The sequence below is a fragment of the Camelina sativa genome, chromosome 14 (assembly GCF_000633955.1).
Source record: "Camelina sativa cultivar DH55 chromosome 14, Cs, whole genome shotgun sequence".
NCBI lineage: Eukaryota > Viridiplantae > Streptophyta > Magnoliopsida > Brassicales > Brassicaceae > Camelina > Camelina sativa.
The window spans coordinates 1,786,877-1,809,167 of record NC_025698.1 but is presented as its reverse complement, the minus strand read 5'-3'; the positions used below and the strand labels follow the sequence as shown (position 1 = coordinate 1,809,167).

Sequence of the window (22,291 nt, the reverse complement as noted above, 5' to 3'; positions counted from 1 at the left end):
TCAACGACCTCAACGCGTATTCTTTAAGTTCTTCTTCGTTTTTTCTTTCTTTCTTTCTAAGCCCGTGATTACCGCCTCGGAAAATCATGGAAATTTTCACGGAAATTGTAATTATATTTATTTATAGTATACTATATAGTAGTATTAATAAATACACTCCAATGTATATAGTGAGACCCGCTAATTCAGCAGGAACTATGACAACTGGTTTCCGTGTACGGAAGCTCCCTCTCTCTCTCTCTTGCCCGTATCTTTCTTGTTGATGATGTGTCACTACTACAGGTAGACAAAATTAGAAAAAAAAAGTTTTATCTACATTATTTGCTTCACTTACTGTAAATGCGAAAGTGAAAGAATCAGTTAGAAGGCCAACCAATTAGCTTTCTTTTTTCTGTCATATTCGACATCATTCAGTTGTTCTTATGTCAATAATTACTCGAATTACAGGGTAAATTTTTATAGTTTGATTCTTTTGGAGTTATGAACCAAAGACTCAAAAAGTTGGTTACTAAAAGTCTAAAACAAAAAAAAAGGAAAAACAACAAATTTGTTAAAAAATAAATCTGCGTGCAACTTTAGGTTTACACATATGTGATATGTTTATTCACTAGATTTTGACAAATATTCCTTTTATAAAGGCTGGTGTTTAATCAGCATGGTTTACACGAATAGACTAGTATTTATTATTTATTATGGTAAAATCAAAACACGCAGTTTATTTGCCTGTGAAAATGTTCTGAAACTATTTTTGTTAAGCGATTTTTTTTTGGTTTGTTAACTTAAGAATTACATTTACAGTTAAGAATAAGAAAAAAAGAAGAAGAATTCGTTAGCAAAAAATAAGAAAATGTGTAAGCGTGCCGAGGTCGATAAAAAGTCACACGCTTGAGCAGTTAGTGGCGGTTAGAACGGTAAATAAATAAAAAAAGAGAGAGACGGAGTTAACAAATGATCAATCACGGTGATAAAGCAAAAAAAACGAAGAAGAATCAAATTGTACTAGACGACGCCGTATAGATACATAACGGCCGTCTTAACGGCTCTTTTTGGTGTCCTCTCCCTTTTTTTTGTTTGGTCTCCCCCGAGATTCTATAAGAGGGCCAATATATCTCCAAGCTCGTACATTCACTGTCTTTAGCTCTCTCTCCTCTGTTCTAAATTCTCTCTCGGAACAGAGTTAAAAAAGACTTTGTGCTTAGCTAACTTCAGCCGCTCCAATGGCGGTTCTTCTTCCCACATGGGTTTTAACAATGATGTGTCTACTCTTCTTCGTCGGAGCAATGGAGAACACTACTCACAACAAGATCTCATCTCTCCCTAGGTTTGTTCTCTTCTCTTTTAATAACATGTGTTACGATCTCTGTTTCTTTCAATACAAAGAAGATCATTTATATAATTAGTTATATTTTTTCATTCTCGAGCTACATTTTCCCCAGATTCCAAAGTATAATTTCCAAAATAAAAAGAAAAACTAATTCGTTATGTAGTTTTCCATTCTCTAGCTACATTTTCCCTCGGATTCCGAAAGTATAAAATTATATTTAATTTACTGTTTTAATTCCATTCAGCCGACAAAATTATAAACAAGAGAAAATAGTTTTTGTTTCTTTAGCCTTTTCGATCTCTCTCTTACTACAAACAATATTCCCTCCCTCTTCAAACAAAATCATCCGAGCCGTTGCTTTTTTGTTATGATCTAGATCCAACGATCTGAACCGTACATTCCGCTTTTTTTTATATGTGCATACAGTCAACTTCGTTACGTAGATACACACTTGACTCTGTTTCGCTATTTTACCCATTTGCCATTTTGACCTCCCACATTGAAATGTTTCTGTAGTGTTATTTTAGTCATTTTAATAGTCCTGTCGAAGACCTCTCTCTTTCTTAACGGTTTCTCCGGATAGCGAATTTTATGGAGCAGTGTAATTTAGTGTAGTGTGTGCGGTGCATTCTCCAATAAATAATTACATTCAAAACATTGTTATAGTTTTGGCATTCCTTAGTTAGTAGCATATGTCACAATCATTAGCTTTCTCTAGATTCTCAAATTTTAGATTATAGTTTCTGATGATCTTAATTTCTGAAAAAAAAAAAAAAGATCCGACGAAACCGAATGGAACCAACACGCAGTGAAGAATCCAGATGAAGTAGCGGACGAAGTTCTCGCCTTGACTGAAATGTAAGTACTAATTCCATCTCATTCTAATTATGACCTCTTTTAAAATTCTCATGTGGGATATATATAACATGTAATGGGGGAAAAAGTCACAAAAGTACAATATTGGGTATGGTCCTCCTATTCATTTAAAATTGTGTTGTGACTTTTGTTTCATTCTATTGTTGTTGAATCAAGATCTATCCTACAAGAGCTGTCACATTTATTTCTCCTCTAACCAACTTAATTCATTTTTATTTTTGTTTTTGTTACTTATACCTCGTCTATAAATCTAAACCCCCATGTTCGTTCACATACTATTATAACAATGACAAATATAGTGTTCGCTGATTAATTTATTCTTGCTACCAGTGAGATCTATTCCCGTGAACTATTGGCATTCATTAATTCTGTCAGTATCATTTTTTTTTTATATAAGACAATCTATATTTTTATTATCACCTACTACATGTTTCATGCATTGATATTTTAAAAAGGTATTATTCATTCTATCTTTTCTCTATTTAATATTTTTAATATATAAAACTATTTTTAAGAATGCTCGTTATTTTTTTTTCTATTTTTTTTTTCAATTGTTGTTGAACTAATACTTTCAAGCAGACAGTTTTCACTCCAAACACCACATGCACTAACACTAGATAGATCCGCGTCCGACGCATTATTGCATATATATAAGTTAAACAAAAATTAATATTATTATTACCTCTGCCAACATTAATAAATATCTTTTCATATCACCAGCCATATGTATACGGCTTAATAGTACACTGTACACTAGGAAGTCGTTAAATTTAACTTTGGAAATACGTACAATCAAACTGTTATAGAAACTTATCCTTAAATATTATATATTGGATTTTAAAAATAGAAATAAAAAATGTTTATTAATCATTTTGGACAGTACCCCATGTGGTCGTAACTCGTAACAGAGCAATTTACTCTTTATACGGTCAAAAAAACAAAAAAACGGTATCCGTTAAAACGGACGGATTTGATCGTCGTTATCCAACGGTGATTATTTGTTTGTCCTCATTTAACGGTTCTCGCTAACGTCGTTTGGGCTTTCAGGAATCTTTAGGCAGACAACCTAATCCCACCGTCACCGACACACGTCTATGAGAAAAAAGTCTAAAAATATATTTATATATTATATAATGTAGTATTTATCATCAACCATGTGCTCATGTTCTGATTTGATTTTGATTGTTTTCTCAAATAATCTTGTATTTTTTTTCATGGTGGAGATGAGATCCGGTTGAGAATAATGAAATTAAAAGTCGAATCTAAACCGGATATGATTTATTAATTTATACAGGAGTGTGAGAAACCATACCGAGAGGAGGAAGCTAGGTTACTTTACTTGCGGAACAGGCAACCCTATCGACGACTGTTGGCGGTGCGATCGCAACTGGCACAAGAACCGCAAACGCTTAGCGGACTGCGGGATCGGGTTTGGAAGAAACGCCATCGGTGGTCGCGACGGTCGTTTCTACGTTGTCACTGACCCGAGAGACGACAATCCGGTTAATCCTAGACCCGGGACATTACGTCACGCCGTGATCCAAGACCGACCGTTATGGATCGTTTTCAAACGCGACATGGTGATTCAGTTGAAACAAGAGCTCATCGTTAACAACTTCAAAACGATCGATGGACGTGGCGCAAACGTTCACATCGCTAACGGCGGTTGCATCACGATTCAGTATGTAACGAACGTGATCGTCCACGGATTACATATTCATGATTGCAGACCGACTGGTAACGCTATGGTGAGAAGTTCAGAGACACATTTTGGGTGGAGGACGATGGCGGATGGTGATGCTATTTCGATCTTTGGCTCGAGTCATGTGTGGATTGATCATAACTCGTTGTCTCATTGCGCTGACGGGCTCGTGGATGCAGTCATGGGCTCAACCGCGATAACCATCTCTAACAACCACTTAACTCACCACAACGAGGTAAGTCTTATTATTGCTTTGTTACTTTAATTGTAGCTTCTTCTTTTTTGGCGGGATTCGATTTTTGATGATGTGATTTGATCTTTTTTGCTAAAAGGTCATGTTGCTCGGACATAGCGATTCGTACATGAGGGACAAAGCTATGCAAGTGACCATTGCTTATAATCATTTTGGAGTTGGACTTATTCAAAGAATGCCGAGGTAATATAAAAGACATAACAAAAACAGAGTAAACAGAGAATGCTCTGCTTTTGTGTTCTGTTTCTTGAGTATGCTGTGTTATGTTTTCTAAACATTACAACTCTTCTTGCAGGTGTCGACACGGGTACTTCCATGTCGTAAACAACGACTACACTCACTGGGAAATGTACGCGATTGGTGGAAGCGCGAACCCGACAATCAACAGTCAAGGAAACCGCTATGCCGCCCCTAAAAACCCCTTTGCTAAAGAGGTAATAACTCGATGAATATCAGTTAAAAGTTAAAACCAAAGAGTGATGTCGTGAGTGTGAGTTTATGATGTTCGAATGTTATGTTTGATAGGTCACGAAGAGAGTGGACACACCGGCTAGCCATTGGAAAGGATGGAACTGGAGATCGGAAGGAGATTTGCTTCAGAATGGTGCTTACTTCACTTCTTCAGGAGCCGCCGCGTCCGGAAGCTACGCACGTGCCTCTAGTCTCTCCGCGAAATCTTCTTCATTGGTCGGACACATTACTTCCGATGCCGGAGCTCTACCTTGTCGCAGAGGACGTCAATGTTCATCATAGTTGCCACTTACGACCATTACCACCAAAATTCAAAACCACCTTCCATTATATTCAGACAAAAGTGTACATTTTCACACATTTGTCATTTAAAAAGCCAATTATCTTTTTTTTTTTCGGTGTGTGTGTTTGTGTCGATTTTTCTCAACCTCGGGTTTGCTTGCTTCAACCGCAAGTTAACACAAGAAAAAGGGAAAACAGAAAAAGACAACCTTTCATGTAAAAGAGAAATCCCCGAAGTGTTGTTGGTTCTGTCTGATCAACTCAGATTGTTCTTCGTGTATCTCTGTCGTCTACCCATAGAAACAAGAATATATATTATCTCTTCTTTTTTTTTTTCTTGTATTTTTTTGAGATTTATAATTTAATATAGGGTCTAATGATTTGTGAATCTTTCTACTTTTCATTGTATTATATTTGTTGGCTGGATTTTAGCTTTTATTTCCCATGTGGCTGTAACTTGTCAATTGTCATGATTGTACTTTGTAGTGAGTGAAGCAAGCAATCAAGCAATATTAGTAACTGGGGGATTTATAAATTCAAATAGCCAGCTATTTTATCACTTAGAACTGTTTTTCAATATGCTTTCCTTATCTCGTGTCGTGAGATGTTTGGTCAAGTCCTATAACGAGCGAAATATATAAAAGTATCAATTTTATTATAAGTGTTGTTTGGTGCGAGAAATCCATAATCGAAAAACGTATAATATGAAATCGAATTGGGGTAATGTATATATTTTTTCTTTTAAAAGCATATATTTTTGTTGGGAAGAAAAATTAGCGTATCTAATATCTATATTTGGCTTTTTGCATTGAAAAGTAGATCGTACGTTAACATAAAAAAAGCAAGAGAAGCCTAAAACACGCTAAATCGACTCCCATGTGCCCACACATGACAAGAAAAATCAAAATAGTTCGAAATCAACAAGCAAAAATTTGTCGGACAAATAATGATAACCTTTTATTTCCACCATCATTAGGGCTTTCGTTGGCTAATTATGATTATCTATAAGTTACTTAACAGACAAATTTAGGGACTTCTATTGGAGAGGTGATTTCTAAATCCATATGAAATTGTAAATTCTAAAAATCATAACATATGGATTTAGAAATAACATGTTTTATCCATGACTTTGAATCCTTCTATTTTACACTTCAAATCCATTTAAAACATAATGTGGATTTTGAAATCCAAAAACAAATAATTAAGTGAATAACATGAGATTTTAACAAGTATTTGTACGTCATAGAACTAATAACACATAATTTTGATAAGTATTTTAAAATCAATAATTGAATAACACATGATTAAAGATACTATTTTTCTGTGGTAAAATATATAGCTTTATATATAAGATTTATATGAAAACACCTTTTTTCTTTCTTTCTAACAGGCTGTTAACATTGCTAGATTTTATATCAAAAATTATCCTTGTAAATGATTTAAAGCATCACATTTTCACAATTCTTAACTTTTAAAGTCCAATGATTTATATACACTGGTGGATAACACGTTTTATTATTTTTTTTTTAAAATCCAACTAATCATGAATCACCTTTATGGCTTTACCCAACCAAATCAATTAACATCAGTCTTTTTCCTCCTTCATCGCGAAGCTCGCAATCACCTCTAAAGACACACTACACATAGTATTTTTATTTTACATCATTATGCTACAAAAGCTGAGACAAAGTTTCTACATAGTCCAGAGCTTTTCCAATGGGGTTTTGTACAGTTCATAGCTTTTTTTCAAAGACTTTGTTACCATATATAGTAAAACAAAATACAATAAAGACTGGTTAGGGTTTCATGTATATTTATGATTTTAATCAGATATATCTTTAATCCATATAATTACCAAATCAAAATTTTAACATTTCTGAATATTACTTTATTGAGACATTCATAAATAATATGGGTGGATTGTAATAACTAATCACCAAGGATCTTGTTCTTGATGATATCGGTAGCGTTTTTGGCAGTGCCTAATACGCCAGAGACAGAACCTTTAGCCTTTTCAGTGATAGTATCCGTCGTCTCAGTAACTTTCTCCGTTACATCTTTCGTCATCTTAGTCACCTGATTGACCAAATTAATCAGATAATATCATCAAATTAAATCACAATTAAACTGTGGTGTTTTGTTAATTACACGGCCAGCCGTAGTGGAAGCGACATCTTGGATGTACTCAGTGGTTTCCTTCACTTGCTTTGCTCCTTCTTTCACTGCCTCTGCTGCTTCTTTCACCTTTTGGCATTGCTCTGCCTCTTCTTTTCCCTTTTTCATTTACCATAATGACAAAATGTATTATTCCATACAGAAATACATATTAGACCTAATACGGTGGATTTTTTTTTTTGTTGCCTCTCCTCTCCAACAACGCATCATTTTAGAGGGTTCATGCATGGTTTACAAAGAAGAAAAAAAAAAAAGCTGCGCTTGAGGACAGGTCTCCGTTGTCTCTCACCTGTAAGGGCCTTGGTGACGCTGAAACGAATGCCCTACGCAGTGGAAAACTCCTTGCCGTTTTACCACTAGAGATCAGAAGTTCGCCCAGTCTTGATGCATGCATTATAACCTTTGTGGAAGCAAAGCGTAGAAGACAGGTACGAGCTTCTTGAAGGTTCGAGAGTATAGTACTTAATTAAAGTTGATCACAGGTTACAAATTTTTGGTTAAAATCCTAAGATGCAAACTCTAATTAAAAGCTTTATNTACTGCCTCTGCTGCTTCTTTCACCTTTTGGCATTGCTCTGCCTCTTCTTTTCCCTTTTTTCATTTACCATAATCACAAAATGTATTATTCGATACAGAAATACATTAGACCTAAGACGGTGGATTTTTTTTTTTTTTTTTTTTTGCCTCTCCTCTCCGACAACGCATCATTTTAGAAGGTTCATGGTTTACAAAGAAGAAGAAAAAACGCTGTGCTTGAGGACAGGTCTCCGTTGTCTCTCACCTGTAAGGGCCTTGGTGACGCTGAAACGAATGCCCTACGCAGTGGAAAACTCCTTGCCGTTTTACCACTAGAGATCAGAAGTTCGCCCAGTCTTGATGCATGATGCATTATAACCTTTGTGGAAGCAAAGCGTAGAAGACAGGTACGAGCTTCTTGAAGGTTCGAGAGTATAGTACTTAATTAAAGTTGATCACAGGTTACAAATTTTTGGTTAAAATCCTAAGATGCAAACTCTAATTAAAAGCTTTATTTATATATAACTGTCCCTTCCATCGCGGTCTCAATTATGATCGTCCGATTTATATATTTTATTTTGTTTTACCTGATTGTTAATGAAAGTGTCAGAGTTGTCCGGTTATGAGCATTTATAGGGTTCTTTGTGGTTTTCTTTAACAAAACTAATTTTCTCAAACCCCCCCCCCCTTTGTTTGGCTATAGACTCGATCTTCGTTTTTTCGCTTGCAGTGGATTCCTGTCTATTGTCTAACGTATGTCAATAGTTATATATATAAACAAAAAAATAATGAAATTAATATTTGAAACGTCAAATGATTTTTTTTTCGTATAATTTAATTATCTAATCAAACAAGAAAAAAATTATGATAACCTAATTAAGTTTTAGTTCAAAATTCAAATGACTCGCTTGCTGTAGTACATGAAGTCACTAGCCAATTACAAGTTTACGGAAAAAGAAAAATGAATCAATATTTAAACTAGACCAATCAATTGTCCATGGCATAGTTGTATCATCAGACAGCCTTTACTAAGGAAAAAAATGTTATAAATTGGGTTCATAGCCAAATTTATGACTTTCAACTGTCACCAACCTTACATTTTGCTATATAAACCCTAAGAAACTCATCAGAAACCTCAACAACATACAATACGTTCCATAGAATCTAGAGAGAAAAAGAGAGGAGAGAGAGAGAGAGAGAGAGAGAGAGAGAGAGAAAGAGATGTCGAGAGTTTTATCAGTCGTTTGTGTCCTGCTCGCTATGTCGTTCATCTATGCACGTGCTCGTCACGTGCCGGGAGTGTCTGACGAGGGCACGACGACGACACATGACGATACAGCAACAATGCCCATGCATGCAAAAGCAGCTGATCAGTTACCACCAAAGAGCCTCGGCGACAAAAAGTGCATCGGGGGAGTCGCTGGAGTCGGTGGATTCGCCGGAGTTGGTGGTGTTGCCGGCGTGGGAGGTCTAGGGATGCCACTTATCGGTGGTCTAGGTGGGATCGGTAAATATGGTGGGATAGGCGGTGCAGCTGGAATCGGTGGATTTCACGGTATAGGCGGCGGGTTAGGCGGAGCAGGAGGCGGTGTTGGCGGCCTAGGTGGTGTAGGAGGCGGCGTTGGCGGTCTTGGTGGAGCAGGAGGTGGTTTAGGAGGGGGTATTGGTAAAGCAGGCGGTATTGGTGGTATTGGCGGTCTAGGCGGTCTAGGCGGAGTTGGTGGTGGTGGTATCGGCAAGGCAGGTGGTATCGGTGTCGGTGGTGGTATCGGCAAGGCAGGCGGTATCGGTGTTGGTGGCGGTATTGGAGGTGGACACGGCGTGGTCGGTGGTATACTCGATCCACATCCTTGATGAAGAAGATATAAAGCTATATTTGTAGAGAGAGTTTTTGTTGATTAGGGTTTGGTTAAGGAATAATTATTTAGTTCGGATGTTATTGTTGTTTTTTTTAATAATTAGGTGATCATTAGTGTGACTTGTGATCTATTCTCTCGTTTCGGTTTTCATTTTGTAATGTTTGCTTCGATGTCGGGTCTTACGTACGTTATGTAAGGTGTAACTCTCTATGTGTTAATCGTTTTGGTTTATGAGGTTCTCTTCTTTCAAAGTGAAAACAATATAATATCTACATTAAGAGGGCCAAAAAGACTAAACATCACTGATATAAAAACGGAAGGAGTACAAACTTGCTTCTATATATTTATACATAAAAAGCGTATATACATTCTAAAACTAATTAAATTACAAAACCTTATATAGATAATGACCACAGTCAATAATGCATTGAACGATCTACATGCATAGGATACGTACGAATACGTTTGAAATGTCTTAATTCATACTTTGAATATAGATAACTTAAAGACCGAATAAATTCTGAAGGATAATGAACGATCATACGCTATTTAGCAAGCAGGATTTCATAGTTTGTAAATTTATTTTGAAAAAGGAATTATTTTTAGTATTTTGTTTCAAAAATATACTATAAGAAAAAGACTCTAAAATAGTTGTGGGGGAAGTCAGCAAGAATCCATACAATGTAAGCATTAATAAATGACGTAATAATTGCTTTGGGATGAGAGGGACAAAAAATAAAGAAGATAGGATTTGCATGTCAAACACTTGTAGTCCCATTTCATGCCATCGTCGTCTATTTCGCTGTCTCAAACTTAAATTTACATCTCATGCAATGCAATGCAATTTATTACAACCCTCTCAAGTTTTTTTTTTTTCTTCTCTTTTTGGCATTTATATAATTACGTTAAATCACATAACTAGAAAAAAATTGTAGTCACATAAACAAAACTCAAAAAATAGAAAAGAAAACAATATATATTTTCAAACACGTACGTAAAATGGTAGTATTTAACTTTTTTTTTTCCCTTTCAAAACTTACTTATATTGTTGAGATATATGATTTATGATTTTGGTTTCAGTTGGAATCGTGTGGACCGAAAAACCGCCGAGTGTGAACTAAACTTATTATAAAAGCCCAATTAGGTATTAACGGGCCTTAAAATATCTTTCATATTCCATTTTTTTTTTTTTTAATTCAAACAAAATATATTTTTGTTTAATTAATCGGAAAAAAGGAAAGCGAAAGCAAATTAAATTTCCACAGTAGAGAGTGATAGCGGGAAGAAGCTCAGAGCGGACGATTCTCACACCGCCAAAACAAAATTTCCCAGTAGAGAGTGAGCGATGGAGAACAATGCGATGAAGATACTCGAAGAAATCAAATCTTCTGATGTAAGCTTCTCTTTGTTTCCACCTTTGATTTGATTTTTCTAGGTTTATCTCTATATCTCTATAAGAACCCTATCCTGATTGTTTCTGGGTAAGCTTCCAACGGATAGATCCTCTTTGATCAATCGTGAAATTTTCTTCTGATTGCTTTGGGTTTCACGATGTTTCTCACTAATTTGCCTCCGATTAAGTTTCTCCGTACCAACTCCTCTTCAATTTTATTGGTCTGGATTGAGGTTTTTTTTAGCGGCTTAATGTATATTTCTTTGTTGGTTGTTTGTGCAACAGCTTATTGAGAATCGTGTTCAACTACTCACACGGCTCAGTCAGTTAGATATACAAGAGGATTCTGTTTCCCCCTCTTTTGTGGAGACCTTAACAGTATCCTCACTCACATACCTTTTTTTTTGGATGTTTCCCCTTCCTTTTTGTTAAACTATGTTTATTACTGAGATGTGGATATTTAATCTTTGTGTGTGTGTGATTGTTGGTTTCAATATGATGAAGTGAGCACTTTAGAGATGAAAGTTATATCTGCTGCTTTATTTGCATGTTTCACTAAGGTTCTGATAGTTATATACATGCTTTAAGTGGTCTGTTATGGCATGTTTCAAGTATTCATTCCTTGACAGCTGTATAGACACTCTGGGAAGACTTCACTTGTCTTGATGTTAGCCAATGTTTGCTGAACAAGGCAATTTTGCCTGTGACTTCGAAATACCTTGCTTTGGATCGGCCTGATTGCTCTCACTTCTTTCTTGCTTTTGGTATTAAGGTACAATGTGTTTTTTTTTTTTCATTTTTGCTGCTTATTGCTGAACCTCAGCTTTTAGAGTGTTGTTGTATTTATATTTTCTCACTCTACCTCCTCTAGGTAAGCCAATGGTGTGCAAAACATTTAAATATGTCTGTAATGTCGATGGAGGAGTCTCAAGAGGAAGAGCATTCCAACATTTTCTTTCAGGTTAGTGATGCTTGATGGTCCTGTATGGAAAAGTCTGTCACAGCTAAGTGGGTTCTGGGAAACTGAATTTTGCAATCATTGGGTTGCAGCTTCTTTTGGATTATCTTCGCTTTTCTGCCTCATGTTTTACTGCTATTGGAAAAACATGTTTCTTGAGTGACGAGACCTCAGCTGTTACAGTTCATAAGTTTGTTTCAGAGCAGCTGAATTTGATAAAGGAAGTGATATTGAATGCCAAGGTATCTCTGAAAATCATCTTTCACTAGTTGCTACTAGTACTGTATCATACTCCTATCGTAGACTGAGATTAGTATTATGCATTGTTGTCATCGTTTAATAGCTTTCACCTTTCTTCTGGAACAGAAAGTTGAATCCCTTTCCTCGGAGATTCTTAAGGCTGCACAAGTAGTAATTGACTCTATTGTTCGTCTGTGCAAAGAGTACTCTCCAGCTGTGGATCAGGACGTAAATGAAATGAAGACTCATGGAAATGTGGGAAAGGCAAGGATGGAGGAAGATAACAAGGTGTGTAATTTGGAAAGCATAATTATGCTGGGAGTTAAATCTCTAAGTGAATTGGGTATGCTTGCTGCAAAAGATGGTGGTAATCTTGTGACCATTCTTAATACATCATGGAAGGGTGTGATTACATTGCTTCAGATAGACAAACAGACAGTGTTATCTCGGGTAGATGTAGGAGAGATCATATTAAAGCTAATGTCACTGATCAAGGAGTCTCTGAGATTTGCTGCTCAGGCTTGGTCTTGCTCGGTGAAGGATAACATATCTGCAACAGAAGCCAGAAGGGTCTTTCTTCCTGTGAAATTTTATCTTATCAATGCTGTTAAAGTTGTGGCGCTGTTTCCAAGCCAAGCGTCTATGGTGTTCAAGGAAATATCACTCTGCACCTTGATGATCTCTGCTTTCAAATTTTCACTGAGCCAACAATCCCATGGCAAAACGGCTAGTGAAGTAATGACTGATCTTCTAGAGAAAACGACAGTAGATCTTCTAAGTGCACTATTGAACACAGCTGAAATAACACAAGAATTCAGGATCACACTTCTTGATTTGTTGTTCATAGATGAACAAGATTTCTCAAACCAAGTTTGTAAGAAACAGAGCCATGATTCTCAGACAAAAACATCATTGGTAGATATCTTGTCTTTATCTGTTGAATCCACGACAAATGTCAGAGGTTTGCTCCTGGCCCGGGTTGTACTGTTCCAGTCCGTCTTGAGGTATTCTTCCGAGCTTGAGGAAGATGCAAAACTTGCTGTCACCAGAAAGCTGTATTGGCTTCTCGACATATTAACAGAAAAAGAGGTTTACTCTTCAGTCCTTTCTTCTCAGCTTCCAATCTCAGATGGTTCTGGGAAGAAAATAATCTGGGAATCCATGTTTTCAGCTCTGCTCCTGTCTCTCAAAACCCTTATGATTATACTGTCTTCAACTCCTGCCTGGGAACAGCTTGAAACATTCCTACTCCAGAACCTCTTACATCCTCACTTCTTGTGTTGGCAGATAGTGATGGAACTCTGGTGCTTCTGGTTTCGTCATGCCACCAATGATTTGGCGGCCGCTATGATCGATAAAATTTGTAGTTTCATGATGTCAATGTCATCATCGGAAACACCGCTTTGTCCAGATTCCGTTCTCAGAAGAACTACAAAGTCCATCTGCTTTCTTCTTACCCACAGCCCAAAATCATTAACAGCTCAAGTTTACACGAACGTTTCTGCTGAGGGCAGATCTGACTCTACACCAGATGTGTATCTAGCCTTGTTATTAGACGGGTTTCCGCTGAATTTTCTGCCAGACAGAATAAAAAACGATGTGAAAAGACAGATATTTGCAGATTTCGTCCACTTTATCAAGAACTTCAATGAGAAACCATCACGTTATTCCAAATACACTGTGCTAGGAGCTCCAGTTTTTGCACTCTCTGCTTGCCTTCAGATACTGTAAGTTACTCTGATATCCATTCTTGATACTTCTCTGGGTATCTTGTCGCACGAGATAGCAAAACCAGATATTTAGTAACTAAATTGTGTGAGCTTTCAGGGTAAAATATCTAACGACATACCCTTATTTTTTGTTGTTGTTGTTTTTCTTCTGTGTAGAAACATGGGCATATCAGAGATTGATGCCAAAACTCTGAACTTTATCGTTGCTGTCATTCAAAAGTACAGAAACTCCAAAGATGATACGAGGAAGGATCATTACAGTGAGATTCTCAGTGGAACGCTGTCCATCATCTCAAGAAACGAGCAGCTATACACTTGCCAAGAAATGAATAATGTTATAACAGAGCTTCAAAAGCTTTTCATATCAGAAGCTGATAGTCGTCATCTGCATAAATCCAAGCCAAACCTTGCTCTCTTCTTGTCAGGACTTAGCAAATACGAGATGTCTGAAACCGAAACCTGTCCAAAGAGCCGCGCGGTTTGGGAACTATACCATATGCTTCTCAGAAAACGCCACTGGGCTTTGGTTCATAACGCGGTTACTGCGTTTGGATACTTCTGTGCACGTACGAGCTGTAATCAGCTATGGAGATTCGTACCTGAAGATGCAGCTCTAGCCTTCGATATACCTTCTGGAAAAGAAGCAAAAACAGAGCGGTTCATGTCGGAATTAAAAATGTTTTTGGAGAAAGAACAAGCGCTTCTCTCAGTCACACCTTCGGAGGAGGAAGTCGAGTTACTTTTGAAAGAAGGCAACGAGGTTAAGGCAACAGTGCAGAAGTTTGTAGAAGGAAGATGCCAGAGGTCAATAGAAGTAGAGAAACGACCGAACAAGAAAAGGAAACTTCCAGAAGGAATTTGCAGGGGAGTGGAGCTATTGCAGAATGGAGTGAAGAGGATCAACGAGGGTTTAAGCGAGTTGAGGTCAGATGAACATGGGAATGAAGAGTTTCAGAAGAGTTTATTGAATCAGTTTTCGTGTCTTGAAGATTTGGTCTCTCATTTGTTAAGCCTCACAGCGGCTTCGGATTAACTAAGGTATGTTGAGTGGCTATCCCACACTGTTAGAAAGACTTTATGGAAACAGAAAATTACTTAACAAGATAAAAAGTACAAGATAAAAAGTTGAAATAGTACCCGGGCGGGTCATTGGACGACTAATTTCACTCAATCCATTAAGATCCGAATCTAGTCTCACTAAATGCTCATTTACTACTGATTTGCTTGTTTGTTTGGTATTGGCAATTATTACTATAAAGTATATAAGGAAAATGTTTCGAGCCATTGGAAAATAGTCAAATACTATATCCCAAGAGGCAAGAGCAATCTGAAAAAAAAAAGCTGCATGCATACTAATTCAATCTATAAACATCAGATGAGAAATCGGCCAAAAAATTACATTGTTATGTCATTATCAAACCTTAAGGTGCGGATGATTCAATATACAAATTGTAGTATGTAAGATTTAAGAAGTACCGGAAAGCCTTTAACAACACTGCTCTCCAAATACCAAGATCAAAGACTTTAAGCCTCTAACCGTTGCGTCGGAATAAGGTATGTTCAGTAGCTATCTCGGCCCACACTGTTTTGGGCTAACAGATCATGCCAAGATCATCTTGGGATTAAAAATGTTCTCCAAGAATCTCTATTACACTTCACAAGAGGAACTTGTCATAGATACGAACGGGTTACCACTTAAGTTTTTGAACAAAAACAAATACAATGTACTTGTTTCGATCATGATCCATTAAGATCCATTTTTTTTTTCAGTTGGGTCAGACCATACTTAAGTGCTCATTTTACTGTTTTGCAGGTCAAATGGTATTTACTGATACTATACATGAAATCCTTCAGTTTCTTTTGATTGGGTCAATAGTCAAATGACATTACTACTACAAACTGTACAAGGATCGAGCCACTGGGAATACTATAAAACCATCTCCAATAGCAGTCTGAAAAAAGCAATCTGAAATGAAATATATCAAAATGGGAGATCAGCAAAAAGTTAATATTGTTTTCTTGTTCGTGTTTCTTTTATTTGGTTCGGGTCATGGCAAGATCCCACCATTCTGGCGCGATACGCACGTCACGATGACAAACTCGATTGGCGGTCCACCTCTTACCATACATTGCAAATCCAAGCAAGACGATCTAGGACCTCACGTGGTGCCTTTCCACCAATATTACCAATTCAAGTTTCAACCAAATTTTTGGAAATAACATTGTTCTTTTGCAGTTTTCAGTGGGGCAACCAATTCAAATGGTTTGATATATTTGATGCTCAGAGGGATCAAGATATATGTAAAGATCAATGTAAATGGGATATAAAACCTAATGGTCCATGCAGGCTCGATAAAAAAGGCCCTACATGTTTTCCTTGGAATAAGTAATTTTATATCATCTATGAAAGATGAAATATAGATATAGGTTATATCACTTATCAGATTCAAAAAAATAAGTATTTTTTTTTGTTTATGTTTACCAATTTACACGGTGACTTTCAGCATGATTACCAATTTAAGTTCCAAACGAATATTGGGAAATCAACATTGTTCTTTTGCAGTTTCCAGTGGGACAAACAATTCAATATTTATGTTTTCTATGTAACTGGACTATAAAAAACTGATGGTGCATGCAGGCTTGGTAAAGAGCAGAAATGTTTTCCTTGGAAGTAATTTCATATACATATATAATTCTGTTTAGTATATCTAAATGATATTTAATTTGTTTTTGTTTTTAATGAAATACTAGGTGATACCCTGTGCTACAGCACATGATTATATATTTTGTTAGTTACTTTTTTTTGTAATTTGTACTTTTGTAACGTAGTTTTTTTATTTTGACTTATTTTTTTTGTTTATATAGTGTTTATTTGTATATTTAGGGTTATACAGTAAATTGGAAATCCTAATAGAGTAAGTAGTTTGTAAAATGTAACTTTTCACGGAAACATGCACACCGCAATATTGGATAGTACTTTTGTAAGAGAATAGACACTCCTCAATATCGGATAATAGTTTTGTAAGAGGATAGACACACCGCAATATCGGATAGTAATTTTGTAAGAGGATGAGTTTTTCTTTATTTTGGTTTGCCGTCGAAAGAGGAAAAATTGCTTGTTTAATTTTAGTGTGAGATATTTCAATGGTTAGGAAACCATTATATTTATAGTGAGATTAAATATATTTAGGTTATCATTTAAAAGTTAATATTTGATATATCAAATCTCAGCAAAATCGAAAAAAACCAATTTAATTTATAGTTTGATAAAAATACATGTTTTAACGGGTTTAACTCAAACTTTTTTTATATTTTAAAATTTTTAAGTTTAAAAATATTAATATTACTTAAATATTTTTTAGACTTAAATATATTATATTATTTTAAACTTTCGACGGAGTTCAAATATTTATAATAATTTAAACATTCTATAAAAATTTAAATATTTATAATCTTTTAAACTTTAAAAAAAACATAAATATACTATAATATGTTTACTTTTTAAAAGTTTAAATATGCTCAAATACAGAACCAAGTTAAACTGTTAAATTTGGATACCTGATAAATCAAGCTTCCTGCTCATTTGTACTCAAAACATATTAGTCATATATTTATCGTGATTATGAACCATATTCCAAAATATTTAGTCGATGTGGGATATACAATACACATTTGCTATAAATTAGTTTACAACTTTACATATATATAATTTCTGCGTTTTTTACTCTTTCCATCTGTATTAATCATAATTAATTACTATAATTTAGTTAAGGAAATATTGAAAAATCTAAACTAAAATGATGATTTATTTTTATTTAATTGTATTAAGTTGATTTGTTGTTTCCGTAAATATCTCACAATATAAAAGCAAATCAAATAAGTTTACATATATATACAATTTCGTATTTAATTTATTGATTATTTTGGAAGCAACAAAGTCACAATCCATAAGTATTAAAGATTTCTCATTATTATTAATATGCGTAATAATTATAGGGATTAAGTATGGTAGTAGTTAATATTTGATATTACTGAAGCCATTAAATACTCGATACCAGATTCTTTATTTATAGGGATTATACCTCTGTTTGGCAACATAAATAATTACTCTTGAACCAAACAACATACAAGATCCAAATATTATAAACCTGGAGTACAAACAAATATGCGAGTTTTTTTTCTTCTATTTCCGGGTTAAAGAGGATCCGCGTCCCGACCCGGTCGTAATTAAGTGGTCAAGCATGGGGTATAATAGTCATTTAGATAAATCGTAACTATAAGTTAATTTAATTAAATTAAGTGATTCTCTAATCATTTTTAATGAAAAACGTACTAAAACAAAGTCATGGTCCAATTTGAGTCTAGTGAGTACTTCTGCTTTAATAGTATAGATGAACCGCGCAACACAGGTTTTTGCTGTGTATATTTATATTATTATAATGAATATTTTCAATATAACAATTATATAATTAAATAAGATAAAGATTAATTAGTTGAGAAAGAGAGAAAGTTCTTTGTAAAATAAAGAGAATATAGGTTAATATTTTTTTTCGTTATGTCTAGGGGAATTTATATGTAAGGGGACTAGGGGATCTGGGGAATCTGACATCTTGGGGCGAAAAGACTACCAGCAAACGAAGAAAGAAAGAGGAAGGAGAAAGGGGTAATTCTCGGTGACCGACGTAAGGCCGATCTCCGGTGAACCGAAGTAAGAGAAACCCTAATCGCCAAAGAAAGCTCTCAGGCACACATATTGAGGCACTATCCGTCAAAAAAAATATTAACCTATATACAAAGCCGGCGTGGAGATGTACTGGGCTACAAGCGAGGGAGAATATTGGACCTCATAGTTTTTATTTCTAGTTTAATTTTCTTCTTAAAAAAATAAAAACATATGTTTTAGACATTGACAAGGTTCGAACCTAGGAGCTAAGACTCGGCTTTTACAGTTTCAACCACTAGACCACACAAAAATTCTTGTAAAATCGGCCGAAAATTAGTTAATATTTTAAACGGCCGTAAGCATGTGCTTTGCTTGCTTGGCCTTGTGGCCGGCTCTGCCTATATATATAATTAGATCTCTTGATTAGTATTGTTCACAAAAAAACAAAAAAATAAAATAAAATAATAAATCTCTTATTTAATTAGTATTTAAAATTTAATTTTGTCTTGATATAAATGTGATTCTTTTCTTCATATACTTTAGATAATCAATCAAGTTTATTTGTATCTCCTATATATTAATAGCTGATGTGTCGCCGCCAGAGAGCTTGAGACAAATATAGTTATTTAGCTTTATTTAAACAAATATATTATTTACAACTATATGCCATTGTGTTTTGAGAAAAAAACAAATATGTTATTCTTAAAAACTTTATCACATAACTTTATTAATATTAATTAAATTTAAGCTTTAAATATATTTTATATATTAGAAAAATGATTTATTGAAATGCATCTGTAACCCATTCGGATTTCACAAATTTAAGCGAGACAGATGCAAAGACATATTGCTGCTCAAATTATTTAAACCCGTTGCAGGATGGTTTAGTGGACGAGTTTGACCGAGTTAACAATTTTATTTAAATTATCCAGTTCATGTAGTTTTTGTTTGTTGCGATATTTATGTGATTTGATAGTTCAAGATTTTTATAAAAATCTAACAATCACTAATTTGGTTTACATTCTATCCTATCCAGATATGTCATCATGTCAATCAAAAATTTACGGTGACACGATTACTAATTTAAATTTTTATAACTTGATGAATTCAAACCAATATGTTTAAATGTTATATTAAATAAATATATGTACAAATGTAATAACTCAAATAAAAATTTCACTCTGTGCAATAGCACAGGTTATTACCTAGTTTACTTAGAATGACAAAAATCGCCTTCCACTTGTGATATCTTGTTTGCTTTTTTTAATTTGTTTGGTGTATGTTTGTATATACCTCTTCAAATTTACCCGAGGAAACATGAATCGGATTAAACCAAGATAAACCGAAATAATGGGATTGCTCATGGTAAGAAACAAGCGTTTTTGGGTAGACATAACAAGATCAAAGACGACTTTCCACACCGCGGCCTCGGAATAAGGTATGTTCAGTCGATACACACTGTTAAAAAAAGACTTTATGCTAACAGATCTTGGGATTAAAATTGTTCTCCAAGATACAGAACAAGCACTTCTCTCTATTACACTTTCACAAGAGAAACTTGACATATAGCTAGATACGAACGGATTACCATATAAATTTTTGAACAAAAAAAAAATGCAATGTACTTGTTTTGATCATGTCTTTGGACGACCACAATCCATTAAGATCCAAATTTTTTTTTGTTTTTTTTTTAATTGGGGTCGAACCATACTAAATGCTTATTTTACTGATTTGCAATTGCTGGTCAAATGGTATTTAATGAAGTCCTTGGCATTTATTTTTGATAGGTCAATAGTCAATTGGCGTTACTACTACAAACTACAAGGATCGAGGCACTGAAAATACTATAAAATCAACTCCAAGAGCAGTCTGAAAAAAAGCAATCTGAAATATATCAAAATGGGAGATCAGCAAAAAGTTAATATTGTTTTCTTGTTCGTGTTTCTTTTGTTTGGTTCGGGTCATGGCAAGATTCCACCGTTCTGGCGCGATACGCACGTCACGATGACAAACTTGATTGGCGGTCCACCTCTTACCGTCCATTGCAAATCCAAGCAAAACGATCTAGGATCTCACGTAGTGCCTTTCAACCAATTTTACGAGTTCAAGTTCCAACCAAATTTTTGGAAATCAACATTGTTCTTTTGCAGTTTTCAGTGGGGCAGTGAATCCAAAGAGTTTGATATATTTGATGCTCAGAGAGATCAAGATATATGTAAAGATCAATGTAAATGGGATATAAAACCTGATGGTCCATGCAGGCTCGATAAAAAAGGGCCTAAATGTTTTCCTTGGAAGTAGTAAATTTTATATGATGTTATGAAAGATGATATATGTATAGGTTATCAGATTCAATAAATAAGTTTTCTTTTCTCCAATAAAATCAATGAATATAAAACTTGACTAGATTAGAATTTATAGGGTTGCTTGATCCAGTAAGATGATATTACTTTTGGGAGACAAACGAAGAGAATCAAACCGGATTATTAGACATCTTTGGTGTCCAAAATGACCGAGGGATCTTCCTTCCACACAACATCATCATAAGAAAAGGCTTTGGCCAAACAAGTAATCAACTGCTTATGAATCACTTCTTCCGAGGGAAGCAGAGCATCCGTCTCTCTTCTCAAAGATGTAACCTCCTTATCAGCAATCCCACAAGGCACAATGTGCTCAAAGTACTTCAAGTCAGGATCAATGTTAAAGGCCAAACCATGACAAGTGATTCCAGAAGATATCCTAACCCCAATAGCACCAATCTTTCTATCCCCGACCCAAACCCCAGTCTCACATTTGTTTCCTGCACGAGCTTTCACACCATACATGGAAGCAAATTCGATCATTGACCGCTCCAATGTCTCCACATAGTTCCTAGCACCAAAACCAATGCTGCGTAAAGAAATGATGGGGTATAAGATGGCTTGATGAGGGCCATGGAATGTGATGTCTCCTCCTCTTTGAGTATAATGAAGCTCAGCTCCAATTTTTGTGAGTTCAGATTGAGTGATCAGTAGATTGTGATCGGTTCTACGTTTTCCAAGTGTGTAAGTCGGTGGATGCTGAAGGGAGAGAAGGGTATCTGGAATTTGATGAGCTTTTCTCTCGGAAACTAACTTGTCTTGAATTTTAAGGGATTTCAAATAGTTGACAGTGCCTAGCCTCCAAACCTCCAACGTTCTAGGGGATCTCATTCCCTGCACATTGTCACAGACACAGAATCCATAATTAGCAACTTCAGCTCTAAATATTTAAGCTAACACAAACTTAATATTACTAATGGGATTCAAACGCATGACTATAACAGCAAAGATAATTCCAAAAGGAACTAAAGCTAGAGTTAAGAATCAAATCTGAGGAGCTAGGATAGAAACACAAAAGGCAAAGACATGAATAGTTTTTAAGTACGAGGTCCGTGAGGCATTTCATCGAACACTTAACATGCATTGACAGCAAAAAGCCAGTACAAAATCAGATTACGAACCGATTAAAAACCCATAAAGCGATCGAATACATGGTTACAAGAGCAAGTAAGTAATCGCTAAAGTGAGAGACTTTGAAGAGAGCTAGATTTACCGATATCGTTTCAAATCGTCTCCTCCACCGAATAGTTTCTTCCACCAGATAATTTCAGATTTAATACAAACCTCAAAATTCAACGACTTTGCACTTTGTACCCTTAAGTTTTCAAATTTCAGAAAATACGCCCGTATCTATATAACATATCTCACAAAATTTTCTCTATTTTAATTTTAACAAGAGAAAACCCAATGATGTTTCCAATCCTTTTGTATTTTAGAAGAATTCAGAGAAAAATACATATTAAAGGGAAAGATTGTACACTTTCAAAAC

At 35.3% G+C, this 22,291-nt stretch overlaps 6 protein-coding genes and 1 pseudogene across 7 annotated transcripts; 5 read left to right on the top strand and 2 right to left on the bottom strand.

Moving 5' to 3' along the window:
* Positions 1,113–5,239, top strand: LOC104738994 (probable pectate lyase 1). The gene is made up of 6 exons (XM_010459224.2): positions 1,113–1,321; positions 2,102–2,182; positions 3,495–4,137; positions 4,235–4,338; positions 4,451–4,589; positions 4,681–5,239. Exons 1-6 carry the CDS (start codon positions 1,218–1,220, stop codon positions 4,906–4,908), a joined length of 1,299 nt encoding a protein of 432 aa, XP_010457526.1. The 5' UTR covers positions 1,113–1,217; the 3' UTR covers positions 4,909–5,239.
* On the bottom strand, positions 6,710–7,567 carry LOC104738993. The gene is made up of 3 exons (XM_010459223.2): positions 7,373–7,567; positions 7,057–7,182; positions 6,710–6,984 (listed from the first exon to the last, which is right to left on the bottom strand). The coding sequence occupies exons 1-3, from the start codon at positions 7,475–7,477 to the stop codon at positions 6,838–6,840; spliced, it is 378 nt and encodes a 125-aa protein (XP_010457525.1). The 5' UTR covers positions 7,478–7,567; the 3' UTR covers positions 6,710–6,837.
* On the top strand, positions 8,691–9,696 carry LOC104738992 (glycine-rich protein 5-like). The gene has a single exon (XM_010459222.2). The coding sequence runs from the start codon at positions 8,821–8,823 to the stop codon at positions 9,451–9,453; it is 633 nt and encodes a 210-aa protein (XP_010457524.1). The 5' UTR covers positions 8,691–8,820; the 3' UTR covers positions 9,454–9,696.
* LOC104738990 lies at positions 10,704–15,675 on the top strand. 2 transcript variants are annotated; one of them, XM_010459221.2, is made up of 8 exons: positions 10,704–10,851; positions 11,137–11,229; positions 11,489–11,623; positions 11,723–11,812; positions 11,902–12,051; positions 12,176–13,776; positions 13,936–14,817; positions 15,593–15,675. In XM_010459221.2, the coding sequence occupies exons 1-7, from the start codon at positions 10,804–10,806 to the stop codon at positions 14,810–14,812; spliced, it is 2,994 nt and encodes a 997-aa protein (XP_010457523.1). In that variant the 5' UTR covers positions 10,704–10,803; the 3' UTR covers positions 14,813–14,817; positions 15,593–15,675. The 2 variants fall into 2 exon arrangements, with proteins under 2 accessions (XP_010457523.1, XP_010457522.1); XM_010459220.2 differs by lacking the exon at positions 15,593–15,675 and having other exon boundaries at positions 13,936–14,998.
* LOC109128625 lies at positions 15,740–16,169 on the top strand (annotated as a pseudogene).
* On the top strand, positions 20,336–20,877 carry LOC104738988. The gene has a single exon (XM_010459218.2). It carries the CDS (start codon positions 20,342–20,344, stop codon positions 20,741–20,743), a length of 402 nt encoding a protein of 133 aa, XP_010457520.1. The 5' UTR covers positions 20,336–20,341; the 3' UTR covers positions 20,744–20,877.
* On the bottom strand, positions 20,830–22,278 carry LOC104738989 (octanoyltransferase). Its single transcript, XM_010459219.2, has 2 exons — positions 22,016–22,278; positions 20,830–21,636 (listed from the first exon to the last, which is right to left on the bottom strand). The coding sequence occupies exon 2, from the start codon at positions 21,631–21,633 to the stop codon at positions 20,929–20,931; it is 705 nt and encodes a 234-aa protein (XP_010457521.1). The 5' UTR covers positions 21,634–21,636; positions 22,016–22,278; the 3' UTR covers positions 20,830–20,928.

Excerpts from the sequence above, each read along its gene's own strand:
- LOC104738988 (XM_010459218.2), top strand. The coding sequence starts at position 20,342 with ATGGGAGATCAGCAAAAAGTTAATATTGTTTTCTTGTTCGTGTTTCTT.
- LOC104738989 (XM_010459219.2), bottom strand. The coding sequence starts at position 21,633 with ATGAGATCCCCTAGAACGTTGGAGGTTTGGAGGCTAGGCACTGTCAAC.
- LOC104738994 (XM_010459224.2), top strand. The coding sequence starts at position 1,218 with ATGGCGGTTCTTCTTCCCACATGGGTTTTAACAATGATGTGTCTACTC. Across the intron at positions 1,322-2,101 it reads AAGATCTCATCTCTCCCTAG|ATCCGACGAAACCGAATGGA; the intron begins GTTTGTTCTCTT and ends AAAAAAAAAAAG. Across the intron at positions 2,183-3,494 it reads GTTCTCGCCTTGACTGAAAT|GAGTGTGAGAAACCATACCG; the intron begins GTAAGTACTAAT and ends TAATTTATACAG.
- LOC104738992 (XM_010459222.2), top strand. The coding sequence starts at position 8,821 with ATGTCGAGAGTTTTATCAGTCGTTTGTGTCCTGCTCGCTATGTCGTTC.
- LOC104738993 (XM_010459223.2), bottom strand. The coding sequence starts at position 7,477 with ATGCATGCATCAAGACTGGGCGAACTTCTGATCTCTAGTGGTAAAACG. Across the intron at positions 7,183-7,372 it reads CGTCACCAAGGCCCTTACAG|GGAAAAGAAGAGGCAGAGCA; the intron begins GTGAGAGACAAC and ends TAAATGAAAAAG. Across the intron at positions 6,985-7,056 it reads CTTCCACTACGGCTGGCCGT|GTGACTAAGATGACGAAAGA; the intron begins GTAATTAACAAA and ends TTGGTCAATCAG.
- LOC104738990 (XM_010459221.2), top strand. The coding sequence starts at position 10,804 with ATGGAGAACAATGCGATGAAGATACTCGAAGAAATCAAATCTTCTGAT. Across the intron at positions 11,624-11,722 it reads TTCTTGCTTTTGGTATTAAG|GTAAGCCAATGGTGTGCAAA; the intron begins GTACAATGTGTT and ends TACCTCCTCTAG. Across the intron at positions 12,052-12,175 it reads AAGTGATATTGAATGCCAAG|AAAGTTGAATCCCTTTCCTC; the intron begins GTATCTCTGAAA and ends CTTCTGGAACAG.